This window comes from Mustela lutreola, chromosome 1, assembly GCF_030435805.1.
Source record: "Mustela lutreola isolate mMusLut2 chromosome 1, mMusLut2.pri, whole genome shotgun sequence".
NCBI lineage: Eukaryota > Metazoa > Chordata > Mammalia > Carnivora > Mustelidae > Mustela > Mustela lutreola.
In genome coordinates, this window is record NC_081290.1 from 282,347,758 (window position 1) to 282,363,739 (window position 15,982).

The window sequence follows — 15,982 nt, forward strand, 5'->3', positions numbered from 1 at the left end:
TTGCCAGGCCGTGGTGAGGGTCCGGGCCTCCTATGAGGTGGAAGCTGCTTTACGAAAGCCATCTTGCTGCAGAGCAGAGTAACATCCATATTCCCGGGACAGAGCAACGGAAGCGGGGTCGGAGGCCTCAGCGAGGGCAGGCAACGTCCCTCCCGCTTCGCCAACCCGCGCCGGTTGTCTTTCCGCAGGTCCGCGGGCCTCGACCTCGTTGGGTGGACCCGAGGCGCCAAAAGCCAATGGGTGTGCGGGGTGTGGCCTTTGACGTACGTCCGGACCTTCGGGTTCTGTGGGCGGGGACTCGGTGTCTAAGCCAATGAGAACGCGGGGGCGGGGTCGCCCCGCATAGGGGCAGGAATAGGAGGCCGCGGAATCTGTGAGCGCTGCGGAGGCGGGGCGTGGCGGGCCCCTCCTTCACCCGCCCATCCCAAGGCTTCCAGGGTGGGGAGGGGGTCCCCGGCGTCCGGGACAGCTGGTCCCGGACACCGAGGCCAGTGTGGGGAGGGGCTCCGGACGCCCCGGTCAGAGGCAGGGGCAGGTCCAGGACACCGGGGTCTGGTCCTGAAGAAAGGAGGACCCGCCGCCCCTGGGTTCCCCGGGGCAGCTTCAGTTTGCCTTCGCAAGTAAACGGGGCCAGGCCCTTCCCGTTGGCCCTGGAGTGCTTGAAGTGTCCCATCCTGGTCCCCATGCACTCTTCTTTGTGGCCTCCTTTCACCAGCCGCCGGCCTGTCGCCATGCTGTCCCTGTGCCTGTGCCGGTCGTGGCACCGCAGCCCTGCCACCCGGCTCTTCTCAGCGGCCTCCGGGCAGCGGTGAGTCGGGGGCAGGGGGCAGGCCCCTATCATTCAGTGGGTTTCGTTGAGGAGGGCCTGCCCAGCTCCAGGCCTGGATCTAGGCGCTATGATAGTTGTGATCTCTGTACTCTGTGTCAGGTGCCTTACAGGCTAGTTTCAGGAAACGCTCGCCTTCACGACTGAGGACACGAGATCAAAGATTAAGGGGTGACCCCCAAGATCATACAGCGAGTTAAGTGGAAGAAGTAGAGTTTGAGTCCAAGCCAAACTCCGTGCTCTTTTCATGACTGTAGTGATTGTCAGGCATCACTGTGCAACTCTGTGGGCGGGGGTGGGGTGGGGTGGGGGTGTGGCTTACAAATATGCAGATTCCCGGGCCTGGTTCTGGAGAGTCTGATGCGCAGGAATGAAGTGGGGCTCAGGAATCTGGTTTTGGGGGGGTGTTTGCTTTTGCTTTTGTTTTTTTTAAACAAGATTTCTGGGTATTTATGCAAGGGGTCTGAGGGCTACACACTGAGATGTTCTGATCTGCACCATACCTGAAATGCTCAAAAAGGGAGGGATGATTTGCAGGTGGAGCTCCCTTGGCCTCAGCTTCCTTACATCCTGGTTCCTTCCTTCCTTTCTTTTTCTTTCTGTTTTTCTTTTCCTTCCTTCTTTCCTTCCTTTCTCCTCTTTCTTTCTTCTGTCCTTTCTTCTTTTTCTTTCTTTTCCTTTTAGTCTTTCTTTCTTTCTTTCTTTCTTTTTCTTTCTCTCTCTTTCCTTCCTTCTTCCTCTTTCTTTCTTTCTTTTTTTTTTTTTTTAACCTCCTGGTTTCTGAATTGAGGAGTGCGGTCGGTCGGTGGGGGGGGGGGGTGCTGGGAGGGGGAGGGGAGGAATATCCTCTGTGTTTCTACAGCCCCTGCAGTTTCTGGCCTATCTCCACAGGTCTGGCCCCAGGAACTACTATGAACTGTTAGGAGTGCATCCTGGTGCCAGCACTGAAGAAGTTAAACGAGCTTTCTTCTCCAAGTCCAAAGAGGTACCAGTGGTCCTAGATGGGGAGGAGGGACAGTCAGTCTGAGCTGGATAAGGTACATTTCAGATTCCCGGGAGAGGAGTTGAGTGGCTCAGTCTGGATGGTGCCACATCCCTCAGCATGCAGAGAGAGGGAGTTGCCCCCAGGGCAGAGGTCTGGCCAGTTGGGAGGAAAGGTTGGGCCAGGAGCCAAGGATTCTGTGTGATGGGCTGGATGTGGTTCTTTTGAACTGCCTGCTCTTGAGAAAGCCTGGACCAGGAAATATAGTGAGAGCCAGGCAGCAGGTGGGGAGGGCTTGAACAGGGGAGGGGGCAGGAGTCTGTGCTTCCTTACTCTCTGGCCTTCTAGAAGGGTGGGCCTCCCTGAGAGGGAGGATTACTGGCCAGGCAGGGCCTCTGGGGATGGTTTGAGCCTTTGAGGGTGGATGTTACTGGGCTGGGTTCTGTGAAGGGAAATGGAAAGAGAGCTGACCGGAGTCCTGTCCCACCCCAGCTGCACCCCGACCGGGACCCTGGGAATCCAGCCCTGCACAGCCGCTTTGTGGAGCTCAGTGAAGCATACCAAGTGCTCAGCCGAGAGCAGAGCCGCCGAAGCTACGATCACCAGCTATCCTCCGCAAGTCCTCCAAAGCCTCCAGCAACCGCGGCCCATGCCAGGTCTGCTCATCAGGCACACAAGTATCAGGCACACAGGTACAGTCGTCCTGCCCCTTGCTTGCCCCACCACCCCCAAGTCCCCTAGGGAGCCTCATCCTACACTTCCTTTCTCCTCCCTCCCAGCGGCTCCTGGGAACCCCCCAATGCCCAGTATTGGGCCCAGTTTCCCGGTGTGAGGCCTCAGGGACCAGAGTCGAGGAAGCAGCAGCACAAACAGAACCAGCGGGTTCTAGGATACTGCCTCCTGATCATGCTGGCAGGCATGGGTCTGCACTATGTCGCCTTCAGGTGACTCCCTGCCTTCCCCCTGGGCAGAGGGCGGAGGATGGTGGGGGGGCTCAGTGTGGTCAGTCATACATCCACACCGCCTCTGGGGCCTGCACTTTTGTGTCTCTCCAGCTAAGAATGAAGTAGGTCTCCTGAGCATCATCTCCTGGGAAAAGGCAGCTCTGCTCCCACTAAAGGCTAATGTCATTTTCAGGTTTTTTGGCATTTGAGGGTAAATCTTTGGTGCTGCTGCCAGGGCGTGCTGGAGTCAAGCAAGATCACGCACAAGAAGGAAATATGTTGGGGCGCCTGGGTGGCTCAGTGGGTTAAGCCGCTGCCTTCGGCTCAGGTCATGATCTCGGGGTCCTGGGATCGAGTCCCGCGTCGGGCTCTCTGCTCAGCGGGGAGCCTGCTTCCTTCTCTCTCTCTCTGCCTGCCTCTCAGTGTACTTGTAATTTCTCTCTGTCAAATAAATAAATAAAATCTTTAAAAAAAAAAAAAAAAAAAAAAAAAAAAAAAAAAAAGAAGGAAATATGTTGTAACTGGGCCTCACTGGCAACTGTCCTCACTTGTTGGGCAATCGGCTGTCTCCCTGCCACTCCTTTATGCATGCCGTGGGTACTGAGGTCTACAACAAAGATACCTAAGGGCTGATGCCCACAGCCAGCAGCCTGCTTAGCTCAGTGGTAGAGTGACATGAACACCCTTTCTAGTCTCCTGTGAGGAGGAACACCCTGATGTTCGGAGCTGTGGTCACCCCCTTCAACAGGGAAGCCAGGGACCTGAGTCACCAGTGGACCCTGGAGAAGCCGCGGCCCTTCTGGGCCCCTCTCCCCACCTAGCACAGGCAGTTGGCCTGAGGTCCTCATGAATGAGGAGACCCTAGAGCGGCCTGGATGGCGTTGGGGTGTGTTTGGGGGGCCGCAAGGATTGGGATTAATTGTAACCCCCTTGCAGGAAGCTGGAGCAGATACACCGGAGCTTCATGGATGAAAAGGATCGGGTCATCACAGCCATCTACAATGACACACGGGCGCGGGCCAGGTCTGTCCCAGCTCCGTCCTGCCCTCTCCCTTCACTGTCCTGGCACCACTCTCTGGGGTGCTCTGTCCTGACCACCCAGGTGCTCTCCCCTGCAGGGCCAACAGAGCCAGGCTCCTGGAGAAACTGCAGGGGCAGCAGCTGCAGCCCCCACCTGGAGGCCCAGGGATCGCGCCTCCCAACACAGGCACCCGGCCGTGAGCCGCTCACTTGGACGCGGGCTGCCGGTTGTTCCCTCCTTGCTACCCCGCGGGACTTGCCACCCCTCGAAACGCGTGCAATAAAGTGCTTCTCAGAGCTCGAGTCCGGCTCCTTGCTTCAGGCCCAGCGGCCCCCTCCCGGGGCCTCGCCGGGAGAACCGCACCCCGCCCTCCGGGTCCTGGCGGCTGCGACCCGGGAGCCCGGCCCCCTGGGCGGTGCGTCCCCTTTCCCCTGCTGCGGCGGGAAGGGGGTGTGTGGAGGGGGCGGGTCCCCGCGGCGGCCTCGCCCCCACTCCCCCGCCCCGCCCCCGCCCCGCGGCCCGGTGGGGAGCGCGTGTCTGGGTCACATGAGCCGCCCGCCCGCCAGCCCGGGCCCGGCCCCCCGCCGCCCCCACCGTCCCCGCTGTCCCCGCCGCCGCCGCCGCCCGCCGCCACCGGCCGCCCGCCCGCCCGGCTCCTCCGGCCGCCGCCGCGGCGCTGCGCTGCGCTGCCTGCGCTCAGGGCTCGGGAGGGGGCCGCGGAGGAGCGGTCCCCCGCGCCCGGCCCCCGCCCGGCGCGCCCGGGCCCGCGCCATGGGGCTCTGGCTGCCGCCGCCCCCCGCGCCACCGGGCTAGGGCGATGCGGGCGCCCCCGGCGCGCGGCCCCCGCGGGCACCATGAGCCCTCTGCTCCGCCGCCTGCTGCTCGCTGCGCTCCTGCAACTGGCCCCCGCCCAGGTACGTGCGTCCCCAACATCCCAACCGCCGGCCGTGCCCTCTCTCAAGGTTGGCGGAAATGGGGAGACGCGGATCGGCCTCTGCCTGGGGGACCCGCGGGGTCGGGCTGCGGACCGGGGCGTGGCGGGGATCCGACCAGGGCATCCCCCGGGAAGAATCCCTCCCCGCAGGCCCGCCGAGCCGCGGGCCCGCCAACCCAACCCCGGGCCACTCCCCTGCCCCACCCCGTCCCCTGGGCTCGGCCGAGGGCGGAGCCGCTCGGTACCCTTAGGACTTGGTTCAGTGCCCACTGTGCCCCCTTCGGACCTGCCGCCTTCGAATCAGCGGGGCCACCAGGCTTGGAGATTGGATGCCACCGCTGCCGCCACCACTGTCCTAGCCTGGCTGGGGAGGGTCTCAGGTGGCCAGGAGAGGACAGGTTAAGCTAGAGTGACCCCAGAAGCAGAGCATCCTGGAAAAATGTCACAGAGCAGTTGAAGCCTTTTGATGGCAAGGGCAGAGCCCTGGGGACAGCCACAGGGCCAGCCCTTCCTTGAGTGCACCTTGGGTCCAGGTCCCTTCTCTCCTACAGGGCCCTGTGTCCCAGCCTGATGCCCTCAGCCACCAGAAGAAAGGTAATAGAAACAGTAACTCTGAGGTGCCTGGGTGGCTCAGTGGGTTAAAACCTCTGCCTTCTGCTCAGGTCGTGATCCCAGGGTCCTGGGATTGAGCCCCACGTCAGGCTGTCTGCTTAGCGGGAAGCCTGCTTCCTCCTCTCTCTCTCTCTCTCTCTCTCTCTCTCTCTGCCTGCCTCTTTGCCTACTTGGGATCTCTGTCTGTCAAATAAATAAAATCTTAAGAAAGAAACAAACAAACAAACAGTAACTCCTGCACTGAGGAGGTCTGTCCATCACGTTGTGTGATCCCAGCCACTCTCCAAGACACAAACTCTTCTTCTGCCCATAAGAGAAAGTGGAAGCAGTGGGGTTCCTAGGTTCCTGGGCAGGGGAAGGCAGGTTGTGAGGGCAGAGAGAGGGCCAGTGGAGGGGGGCCGTGACACAGGAATTAGGGAGAACAGCTGCCGGGGGGTTTGGGGGGGAGACAGGAACCAGGGAGGGGCTGCAGGAACCCCAGCGGGGTCTTAACCCTTGCGCATCTGCCCCCAGTGGTGTCCTGGATAGATGTGTATACCCGTGCCACCTGCCAGCCACGGGAGGTGGTGGTGCCCCTGACCGTGGAGCTCATGGGCACCGTGGCCAAGCAACTGGTGCCCAGCTGTGTGACCGTGCAGCGCTGCGGCGGCTGCTGCCCTGACGACGGCCTGGAGTGCGTGCCCACTGGGCAGCACCAAGTCCGAATGCAGGTGCTGGGGCCAGTGCAGTATGCCCAGCAGGGGGTGGAGTCTGGTGCTGGGGGTGGTGGCGCAATGGTGGGGGGGGCCGGGTTGGTACAGGGGGTGGGGGGGGCAATGGCCAGAGCTGCGGCTGGTGGGCGAGCTCCTCTCTCTCCAGCCCGTGGAGCAGTCCCTTCCCCTGTCTCTCTCTCTCTCTCTCTCATTGTCTCTCACACTGTCTTCTCCTCCATCTCTGGAACACAGATCCTCATGATCCGTTACCCGAGCAGTCAGCTGGGTGAGATGTCCCTGGAAGAACACAGCCAGTGTGAATGCAGGTGCCAGCCAGGCCCCTCTTCTGAGCTCAGAGACCGGGTTCCCGGGGTTGGGGGGGTGTGGTGGCGCACATGGTGGTACTCCACAGTGGGGACCAGATTGCCAGGACTCCGACCGGGGTAGGCCTGGGATCTGGGGTAAAAGAGTAGGAGGCTTGGCTTTTCTGATCCTCTTCCTCCTCCTCGTCGCTGTCTGTCCCTCTTACTTTTCAGACCAAAAAAGAGAGAGAGTGCTCTGAAGCCAGACAGGTGAGTCTCTTGGGCTCTCACTGGGTGGGGAGCCCAGGCCCAGCAGCCAGGATGAAATGTGTGGGTGGGTAGGGGTGTGAGTGTGTCAGGAAGCTGCAGTCCTGTCCCTTCTTTCTCCTCCCACTGTGCCCCCCCACCCCCTTTTCCTCTGCTCCCCAAGTCTGTGTGCTCCGGCCCAGCACCAGCTCCTGGGAAGACTTTTCTTGCCCACCCCAGACACATTGCTTCTCCTCCTAGGGCTTCCACTCCCCACCACCGCCCCCAGCCCCGCTCCATTCCGGGCTGGGACTCTGCCCCCGGAGCACCCTCCCCAGCTGACATCACCCATCCCACTCCAGCCCCAGGCCCCACTGCCCACGCTGCACCCAGCGCCGCCAGCGCCCTGACCCCAGGACCTGCCGCTGTCGCTGCCGACGCCGCAGCTTCCTCCGTTGCCAAGGGCGGGGCCTAGAGCTCAACCCAGACACCTGCAGGTGAGGAGCTACGGGTGGCATCTGTTTGGGAAGGCTACGGGGCCCCGGGAGCGGGTGCGGGGTGAGCCCTCCAGGGAACGGGAAGCTGCTGAATGTGCCGAACAAACATTTACCAAGCATCCGCAGGCACCGCAATCAGTGTAAACAGAGTTCACGTTCTCATGGGGGAGGCAGACTTGAGGATATGGGAGGCCAGCAGAGGTCAAAGGTTGAGGTCAGGGGGCACCCGACATGGTCTCCCAGAGGTCAGAGAGGCCCCGAAGGTAACCTCAGCCTGCAGTCAAGACGAGAGAGATGGCTCTCCACTTGGTGAAGCTCTGGGCCCTCCTAAAAGCCTCCGTGGGAGACATCTGTCCCACCTTGGGGTCTCTGTGAGAGGCCAAAGGACATTGTGGAGTCCTTGTCCACCCTTGTCTGAGGTGCATCTCAGCCACTCCTCCTTTCCACAGTGAGGCCATGGGGTGGCATCACGTGGGCAGGCCAGTTGGGGCTCCCCAGGAGTGGTAGAGAATGGGGTTCACAAAAGGTAACAAAGGGGTGAATGTAGAGAAGCAGGGGCCGAGCCGTGCCTGCGTGAACAGACCCCTTCCCCCCTCCCTCAGGTGCCGAAAGCTGCGAAGGTGACACGTTGCTTTTCAGACTCAGCCACTTGCCCTCACCAGCCACCCCCCTCCCAGAGGGGGACAAGAGGGCAGTATGTTGAGAAGAGCCCAGTCGCAAGATCTCTATGTGGGCAGAAGCTGCTCCAGGCCCTGGGCCTCTCAGAGGACTTCCCAGCTGTCCCAGGTCTCTCCAAGGCTGCCATCCAACAGGGTGGACAGCTGGGCAAGGAGAGGTGCAGGCAGCACCAGGGGTTCCGGACTAACTCAAGAGAGAAGGGGTCCCGTCTCAGTGTGCGACCACCATGTACGAGTGAGCATCTTAACAGCTGGCTCCGTCCCCTCCCTAAGAAGACACCGATCCTCCGCACATACTGGGAATTGGGCTTCGGTGTGAGAACTGTGACCCCCAAGCCTGATAAAAGAGATGGAAGGAGCTATCCCTGCCTGTGTCCGTTTGTCACTGTCCTGGCTGGGGCATTCAGACATTTGGCGTCACACCGCCTCCTGGAGCCAGAGCTTGTCTGACTCCCTTGTGTGATGGAGGAAGCGAGGCCTGAGGTCCCTCACCAGGTCACAGAGCCGGAAATTTGTATTCTTTGTAGTCTCTTGTCCCATCCGGGCCCTGTCCCTCCTGCTCAACACAGAGGCTCCTTTCTGGAAGGAGACGGCCTACTGTGGCCCGTGAGCTTGACGTGGGACCCAGATCTGCGAAATGATCTTGGTTGTCACTGTCCCCTCTCGAGCCTAAGCTTCCACATGTGCACTTGGAGGGAATGGATGAGTGCTCTGGCCCCCATCCTTGGGCTCCAGGAAAGTCTGAGTATGTCTTCCCTTAAGAGAAAAACCCATCCTCTCGGCTGGGCAGGACCCTCTATATGTAACCTACTTCCTCTAGCTTAACTCTGAAGCCACGCACTGCCCTGTCCCCACCTCCCTGAAAGGGAAGTACCAAAGGGCTGTGGCTGGTGGGCTCGGTTTGGGAGATAGATCCCCTCAACCCCAACCACATGGTTTTCTCCACCTTCACCTCCCTTCCCCTTGGGCTCCCCTCACCAGCCCCTGCTCGGGACTCTCCTGACTTTTGTCTGACCCAGCCTAAGCTCAGTGCCTGGCCCTCTTCCTGCGGCCTCTAGTGTTCCTGGGGTGGAGCTCAGGGTGGGGAGTGGGGTGGTGCGGGGAACCAAAGGCCAACCTTGGGGACCCAGTGCTTTGCCTTGCTGAGAGAGGACATTCAGGGGCAGAGGTTAATCCTAAGTGGTTACCCTAATGGAGAGCTTCTCTGAGGTGTGATATTGGAGGGCATGGTAGTGATCTTATTAGGCCGAAGGCAGGAGTGGGGTTCAACCAGAAGAGACAATTCCTGTGACTACCAATTTCAAATCATTTTTCTCAGCTATGCTGTCACTGAAAATGCCATAGCTCAACGGAAGTGGGACAGATGAAGGCTGGAGGCCCAAGAGCGGCTCCCTCCCAGCCCACTCAGTGCTGGAGACACACAGTGCTTCATATGTGCCCCCTCCCTTAGTCCTCAATTCTAAGGTTGGCGCCACTGATTAGCTTCCTTTTTTAATTGACGAACAGGATCAGAGAGGCTGATCGACCCGGGGTGTGACCTCCAGCTAGTTGTCTCTAACAGCTGGTTTAGGTTTCATTGCCTCCCAACTACACGTTCATTACTTCAACTGAGAGATGTTGACCGCGCACTGCTGGGTGCTGGGGCACCTGAAAATACCAGTCTGGTTGGGGAACCGGCCCAACCAGACCACTGCCATCGTGACTCCGGTCAGTGCGTGGCAGGCAGAGGCAGGTCTGGAGGCCAGCGCGGAGCAAAGGGAGAGCATTAGCCGCTGGCCAGGGCCTGGTGGATCCCCTCATGGCCGCAATCCCACAGTGGCCCTGTCAGGTGAGTGCTGCCAAGCCCGGGGTACAGAGACTCCAGATCCTACCAGGCCCAGGAACTCGCTCAAGGTCACATTGCCAGTCAACGGCAGATCGCAAATTCAAACCCAAGTCTGAACCCCAGGCTCCTTCCACTGCAACGAACTGGAGATTGGGGATCACGAAGTGGCCCAGGGACAAACCGGAACGCTTGGGAGAACCTGGGAATGAATAAAATGGCGTCTCAAGACCCCCTCCGGGAAGCCCCGTCCGCCTGACCTCAATTTCACCTCGACCGGAAGTGCCGAAGGCACTTTAGGAAGTAACTTTCACCTAACCTTACCGACTACCCAGCCACCGGAAGCAGCGCGTCATCACGTGTTGGCGCGAGGGCGGGGCTGGGGGAAAGGCCGCCCCACCGGGCGTGTGGCAGCGGGTTTCGCACAGTCCAATGAGGGCGGGCGGCGTGGCCGGGCCGGGTAGCGACGATGACGCGCCTGCGCAGAGGCAGCAGCACGACTGGGGTTGACTCCGGGGGCGCGGCGAGGAGGTGAGCGGGGGCCACAGCCCGGGCTGGGGGGAGCCGGGGTGCAAGGGGGCAGGCTGGATCAGGTCGGGCAGGAGCGGGCCGGGGCTCCGAGCATCAACGAGGGATAGGTTAGGAGGAAATTGGGAGTTGGGGTCGGAGCTGTCTGGGGATGCCGCAGGGGGAGGGTTCTCACGCCGCACGGGGCGGAGCCCCGGGAGTCGGGGCGGGACGTGGAACAGAGACGGGTGGAACCTCTGGTCTGGTTCCAGTAGAAGGCGGAACTCCGGGGCTGGGGGCGGAGCTAGGATCGGTGGGGGGCGGAGCCTGGTCTTTGGAGGAGGAGCTGGAACAGGCGGAAGGCGGAGCCTCGGGTGTAGAGACCGAAAGGGACGGAGCTCTGGCGCTGGGGGCGGGCCTTCAGCCGGTGAGTGGCGTGGCTACCGTTCAGGAAAAGGGGTCTGGTTCTGTCGAGGGTGGGGCTCCAGAGCAGGGGGCGGAACTACGTCCTCTAAAGGGTGGGGTCAAGGAGTCAAGCGAAGGGGTAGGCCCAGGTAATGGCCCGGGGCGTCCACGCGGGGGCGGCCTCCGTGGGGGCCGGGCCTGGGGACGCGGTAGGCCGAGAACTCCCCCTGGAGAGGTGGTGTGGGTGGAGCGGGCTCGGCGGCCACCCGACACGGGACCAGTCTGGGTACCCCGCAGGCCCCCGAGGGCTCAGAGCTGGGGCGGCGCCCCTGGCGGAGGCACAGGCCCGGCCTGGGGGGTTCCTCCGGAGGATCGGGGCTCCCCGGAGCCATCCAGCGGCGATGTGTGGGTCCCTCGGGGCAGGCCCCCTGCAGCGGCCGCAGAAGTGTGGGTGTGCTGGGCGGGGGGCAATTGGGTGTGGCGTGAATGGGGTCGCCCTGTCGAGGCAACTGCTGGACAGCCAGATAGGGTCTGGACTTTGCGTAAAGGTACGGGTGGGAACTGAAGAGTGGAGCTGGGGACCGGGAGGGAAGGAAGGGCTGGGGGTGAACAAAGGGGCGGGGCCCTGGCTGCTGTGGCCTCCCCTGACCCCCTCCCCCCGCTGCTGGGGTCCTCGGGCAAGCCCCCTTCTCACTGGACTGGTAAGTGTGGCCGCGAAGCCCCGGGGGATGGGGTGGTGACACGGGACAAGGGGATCCCCAGGGGCAGGCAAGTTACGGTGGGGGTGGAATTCTTCTGGAACCTGCCCCTATTCCATGCCTTCCCCGCCCTACCCTCCGGTCGGTTGGTCGGTTGGTCGGGGTCTGTCCCCGCAGAGACATGAGGCTGAGCTGGGTCCTGACAGTACTGTCCATCTGCCTGAGCGCCCTGGCCACTGCTGCGGGGGCGGAGGGCAAACGGAAGCTGCAGATCGGGGTCAAGAAGCGGGTGGACCACTGTCCCATCAAATCGCGCAAGGGGGACGTCCTGCACATGCACTACACGGTGGGTGAGGGAGTGGGTCATTTGGCGTGGGTGGGGCTTCTGGGGACCTGAGGAGACTTGGAAGCCAGATCTCTCAGCCTACAAGGTGGGTGACCTTGGGCACCTCCCCTTTCCCTTTTATGTAGTTTCCATAGTTCTCCCCTGCTGTTCACTGCCTGATCCCCAGGTTGGCACCAGCAAGCAGTGAGTGTCCTATGAGCTGCCCACCCAAGGCTCTGTCCCCTTCTAGGGCTATGGCTGCCAAAGGGGAAATGGAGAGCCAGCTTGGGGAGAGCAGCTGGGTGGGGAGGTATCTCAGAGTGGACCCTCCTCTTCACTGGCCTTTCCATGGTCCCACAGGGGAAGCTGGAAGATGGGACGGAATTTGACAGCAGCCTGCCCCAGAACCAGCCCTTTGTCTTCTCCCTGGGCACAGGCCAGGTCATCAAGGGCTGGGACCAGGGGCTGCTGGGGTGAGTCAGGGGGCCGTGGGTGTGGTCCATGAGGTTGACTGTGGGAGGCAAGCCCTGGGGATGGGGTGGGGGGCAGGGAACCTGGGTGCTTGCCCTGTGCAGATCGTGTGTTGCCCTGCAGGATGTGTGAGGGAGAAAAACGGAAGCTGGTGATCCCATCAGAGTTGGGTAAGAGGCCCTTCCTGAGCCTGAATGGGGGAGTTTAGGGTGTGTGTCTGGGGAAGGGTGAAGTCTGGCTCAGCCTCTGCATTGATCTCCACCCCATCCATTCATTATGGCACATGCCTCTTCCAAGTCTAACTATGCCCAGCAGTGAGAACAGGGCAAGACCCCTGGGACACTTGATTCTGGAACCCGCTCTCTGCCCCCTACCTGACCTTTTGTAGCCCCTTGCCGTCTCCATTACACGTTCTCCATTTCTCGCTTTCTTGTTGAGATGGGCAGAGGCCTGGCTTCAGGCTGGGTGTCTGCAGTACACCTCTCCCTTGGCCTGGTTACACCTCACTGTTTCTTTGTGCATCTTTGACAGGGTACGGAGAGCGGGGAGCTCCCCCAAAGATTCCAGGTAATATACCTCCCTGCCCCCCAGGGTCCTGCACCCATCTTGTTTCCCTGTGGTCCTGATTCTCATTCTGTCCCTTCTTCTCCCCTGCAGGCGGCGCAACCCTCGTGTTCGAGGTGGAGCTACTCAAAATCGAGCGACGCTCAGAACTGTAGCAAAACTGGGAAGGGGCAGTGGAGAGGCCCCCATCAGGGACCAGACTGTTTAAAAAAAAAAAAAAATACAAAAAACAAAACCCTTAAAGTCTGTGAAGTGAGCCTGTGTGTATTTGTGGGCCCCAAGAGACTGAGAACCCACAGCTTCAGCCAGTACCCCTTCCCCCTTGGCACCACTGACCCATCTTCTTGCCTTGGGTGTAGGCTCACTGGCATGGGGATCACAGTGGCCAGGCCCTAGGTGGCATGGTGGGCGGCCCCTGGCCCAGAGGAAAAGGAGTGTTCTTGCCTGCCAACAGCAACACCACTTCCCCCAGTTCCCAGCCACTTCCAGCTCTTGGTCTGGGAGCCAGCACTGGGCTATCGCCATGGCTACATGGCCCTCAGGAAGGCCTGCGGTCACCTGGGAAGACGCTGAGCTGGCAGCAGTCCAGTCATGGAGCAGTGTGTCCCCCCTAAAAGAGACCAGCTGAGCCTGTGAGCTGCACCAAAGGCATATCCTAGCTTTATTAAAGGGCCGCGCCGCAGAGTCAATATAAAAACACAAAAAGTCCCATCAGTTTAATAACAATAAAAAACCCCAAAAATGGAAAACTGAGGGGGCAGGGAAGAGGCCCCTGGGCCAGGGGCACGAGGAGCCCTGCTCATGGCACCAGGCCTGGCCGCAGGGCCCCCCCGGGTATTGCTGTTGCTACGAGGTCGGGGGGCAGCGATTGTCCTGTGGGAGCCACCATTCACCGGGGTCAAGGACCCTTATTTCTTCTGGGGTGTGCTCAGCTTCTGCATGCCCCGGATCTTGTCCAGCAGGCCAGAGATGAAGGCCTGAACAGAAGGGAGGGCATTAGGGAGACCGGACCGCATGATGACAAACCCAGGCACCTCTCACCCCAGCCTCTGGGGAAACCACTTACTTACCTCAGTGGGTTTGTAACAGTCAACCAGCAGCTCCTAGGAGGGCATGGTAGGGGGTAAGTACAGCTGTGAGTTCTAAGACACAGGGACCTAAAGTTCACCTGTACCCACTTCCAAGGGACTGGGGCCACTCCCAAGGCACAGATGATGTCACAGCCATTCAACAGCTGGGCAAGCACCATTTGCCCCATTTGACGGAGGCGGAAGCCGAGGCTCACCATCACAGAGCTGAATGACTACAACCAAAGAAGGCCTAAATCTAGAGACTTGCTTACCCAAGGGGCAGTGCCTCCAGGCAGCCCTTTCCTCCCTGATCTCCCCTACCTACAGTCCTGCTGTCTCTCCTAGTCCCTCTCTCACCTTGACCCTGGCAGCCCGGGTATCATCACTCTCCATGTCCAGGAGTTCGTCCACATCAATCTCCAACTCTGGGATCTCCTCCTCCTGGGGTGGGGGTGGGGAAGGAGGGAGAGACAAGGGCCTGAGTTGGGAGAGAGGGTGTGAGCTCTAGCTGGGGCCCCTGCCCAACCGCGGGATGAGCCAGCCTTCTTCGCCCAGTAGACAGCGGCAGCTGTCCGAGGAAGAAAACAGATCAGGCCTGTGCCAAGGCAAAATGCCCAACGGGGAGGGGGGGGAGCTTCCTGTCCCTGCCAGTTGGGCACCGTGGGTGCCAGACAGGGCCAGACAGCTAGGGCTGGCGGACCCTGGGCTGAGAACCCTGCAGATGTGTTGCCCCAACTTCCCGCCCCCCACCCAAGTCAGCGCACAGGTGGGGCCAGCTGTCTCAACTCCTCACAGCCCCTACCCTTCCCCCAAACACCTGTCACAGCTTCCCAGGAGTGGGGAGGAAGTAAAGGGTGAGGGGTCAGTGGGAAGGACCCAGGGCTGGTAAGGGGGAAACAAAGAGCCTATACTTTGCTGAGGGGGGGGTGCCTGCCAACCCTCCCCCCCAGGAAGCCTCTATCCAGTCTTGAGCCAGCTGCATTCCAGGGCTGGCCTAGGGCAGGCAGCAGCACAGGGCAAGACCACTCCTCCACCCTGCCCCCCAGGGGCCTGAGTCACCGTTTGAGCAAGGAAGGAGTCATGGGGTGGAGAACCAGAACCCAGAGGAAGGCTACTTGCTCCTACACCAAAATGGAGCAGCAGGCTGGCCCATTAGAATAGCCCAGACCCTGAAGGATCCCACCAGGCTCGTGCCTTTTAACCAGATACGGTTAGCAAGCACCAGGTAGGTCTCTTTGCACTGCCCGCCCAGGCTAGCCTCCTGCCCATGCCTCAGGCTATCCCTTGAGGCTTCTAGAAGACCCCTAAGCTTGACCACAGTAGGGACATGAGAGAGTCACGAGGGAGAAGACTGGAGTGACTTAAGGTCAGACAAGAAAGAGCACACACTGGGGGCGGGGAGTATAGAAAGGGAGGGGAGCGCGCGGAAGCGGAGCGCCCATTGACTCTGGGTGACAGGCAGGCGCAAGGTGGGGTTCCCAAGCAGTCCGACTAGGGAACGATCTTAGGGTGTCAGCGCAGAATAGGGGACACACCTGGCAGTCGTAGAGGCGAGTGAGCTGCTCCAGGATCCACTCCTCAAGGTTGAGGCGCTTCCGTAGCTCCTTGCGGTCGTACTTGACTGTGACCTTCCCTTGGCGCCTCACTGGGCCCTCGTCGTCTGCGCCGCCCGGGCCCTCGCCTGCAGCCCCAGGGGGGCTCTGGAAGTAGACGCGGGGCCCTGGGCCACCACTGCCTGGTCCGGGGGCCGGGGCCGCCAACGCCGCGCCCCCCGCGGGGCCGCTGTCCGCCATGGCGGCCGCCGGGGCCACGTGCGCGCGTCGGGCCCCTCCCTGCGCCGCCGCCTCCGGGACGCCCGCCGGCTGGCTCCGGGCCGCTGGCTCGGGTTAGCTTGCGGGCTCGGCTCCGCGCGGCTCGGCGGCGAGGGCGGCGGCAGGGGCGCCCGGGGGCAGCTGCAGCATGCGGAGCCCCCGGGCCTGGCCTGGCCGCGCCCCGCCCCCTCCCTGCCGATCCGCCCGCCCTTTGTCCCCCGCGGCCGCCGCCCGAGCCGCCGCCGCCGCCGCCGCCGAAGCCGCTTTCTCTGTCTCGCTTGCTTCCCCCGCCCCCCGACCACACCCCCTTAAAGGGCCAGTCCCTCTGCAGGTCCCTCACTCCCACCCGCCCCCGGGCAGGGTAAAGGGGAGGGTCTAGCAGTCAGGGGTTTGGGCCTGGCTGTTTGATAATCCTTTTTAACCTTCCCGCCTCAATCCTGGCGTTTTAGGTGCCCGGTACCGGGATTTAGGCTTCTGCCGGGATCCTAGTGTTCTGTCCTTACTGACGCAAAAAGAGGGGTCATCTGGGAATGGAGGGGTGTGGGCAGTATGTGCAGGGCGGGGGTCTGGAGAGGA

At 61.4% G+C, this 15,982-nt stretch overlaps 4 protein-coding genes across 14 annotated transcripts; 3 read left to right on the forward strand and 1 right to left on the reverse strand.

Moving 5' to 3' along the window:
* The first annotated feature begins 36 nt into the window (after positions 1 to 36).
* Positions 37 to 4,073, forward strand: DNAJC4 (DnaJ heat shock protein family (Hsp40) member C4). Of its 4 annotated transcripts, XM_059145648.1 has the most exons (7): positions 37 to 263; positions 716 to 808; positions 1,718 to 1,811; positions 2,301 to 2,500; positions 2,588 to 2,752; positions 3,689 to 3,775; positions 3,871 to 4,073. In XM_059145648.1, exons 2-7 carry the CDS (start codon positions 732 to 734, stop codon positions 3,971 to 3,973), a joined length of 726 nt encoding a protein of 241 aa, XP_059001631.1. In that variant the 5' UTR covers positions 37 to 263; positions 716 to 731; the 3' UTR covers positions 3,974 to 4,073. The 4 variants fall into 4 exon arrangements, with proteins under 4 accessions (XP_059001631.1, XP_059001609.1, XP_059001622.1 ...); XM_059145626.1 differs by lacking the exon at positions 37 to 263 and having other exon boundaries at positions 380 to 808; XM_059145631.1 differs by lacking the exons at positions 37 to 263; positions 716 to 808 and adding an exon at positions 1,191 to 1,363.
* Positions 4,074 to 4,093: 20 nt separating this feature from the next.
* On the forward strand, positions 4,094 to 8,095 carry VEGFB (vascular endothelial growth factor B). 2 transcript variants are annotated; one of them, XM_059145662.1, is made up of 7 exons: positions 4,094 to 4,687; positions 5,259 to 5,301; positions 5,833 to 6,029; positions 6,264 to 6,337; positions 6,548 to 6,583; positions 6,821 to 7,056; positions 7,659 to 8,095. In XM_059145662.1, the coding sequence occupies exons 1-6, from the start codon at positions 4,628 to 4,630 to the stop codon at positions 7,032 to 7,034; spliced, it is 624 nt and encodes a 207-aa protein (XP_059001645.1). In that variant the 5' UTR covers positions 4,094 to 4,627; the 3' UTR covers positions 7,035 to 7,056; positions 7,659 to 8,095. The 2 variants fall into 2 exon arrangements, with proteins under 2 accessions (XP_059001645.1, XP_059001655.1); XM_059145672.1 differs by having other exon boundaries at positions 6,922 to 7,056.
* Positions 8,096 to 9,928: 1,833 nt separating this feature from the next.
* On the forward strand, positions 9,929 to 12,771 carry FKBP2 (FKBP prolyl isomerase 2). Of its 7 annotated transcripts, none has more exons than XM_059145683.1 (6): positions 9,929 to 10,086; positions 11,343 to 11,511; positions 11,851 to 11,963; positions 12,085 to 12,131; positions 12,493 to 12,528; positions 12,619 to 12,771. In XM_059145683.1, the coding sequence occupies exons 1-6, from the start codon at positions 10,025 to 10,027 to the stop codon at positions 12,678 to 12,680; spliced, it is 489 nt and encodes a 162-aa protein (XP_059001666.1). In that variant the 5' UTR covers positions 9,929 to 10,024; the 3' UTR covers positions 12,681 to 12,771. The 7 variants fall into 7 exon arrangements, with proteins under 7 accessions (XP_059001666.1, XP_059001681.1, XP_059001672.1 ...); XM_059145698.1 differs by lacking the exon at positions 9,929 to 10,086 and adding an exon at positions 10,382 to 10,489; XM_059145689.1 differs by lacking the exon at positions 9,929 to 10,086 and adding an exon at positions 10,502 to 10,616.
* Positions 12,772 to 13,226: 455 nt separating this feature from the next.
* On the reverse strand, positions 13,227 to 15,727 carry PPP1R14B (protein phosphatase 1 regulatory inhibitor subunit 14B). Its single transcript, XM_059145755.1, is given in 6 exon segments — positions 13,227 to 13,502; positions 13,596 to 13,628; positions 13,953 to 14,036; positions 15,131 to 15,412; positions 15,414 to 15,520; positions 15,523 to 15,727. Coding segments are annotated over 6 exon segments (609 nt in total). The 5' UTR covers positions 15,557 to 15,727; the 3' UTR covers positions 13,227 to 13,433.
* Positions 15,728 to 15,982: the final 255 nt, after the last annotated feature.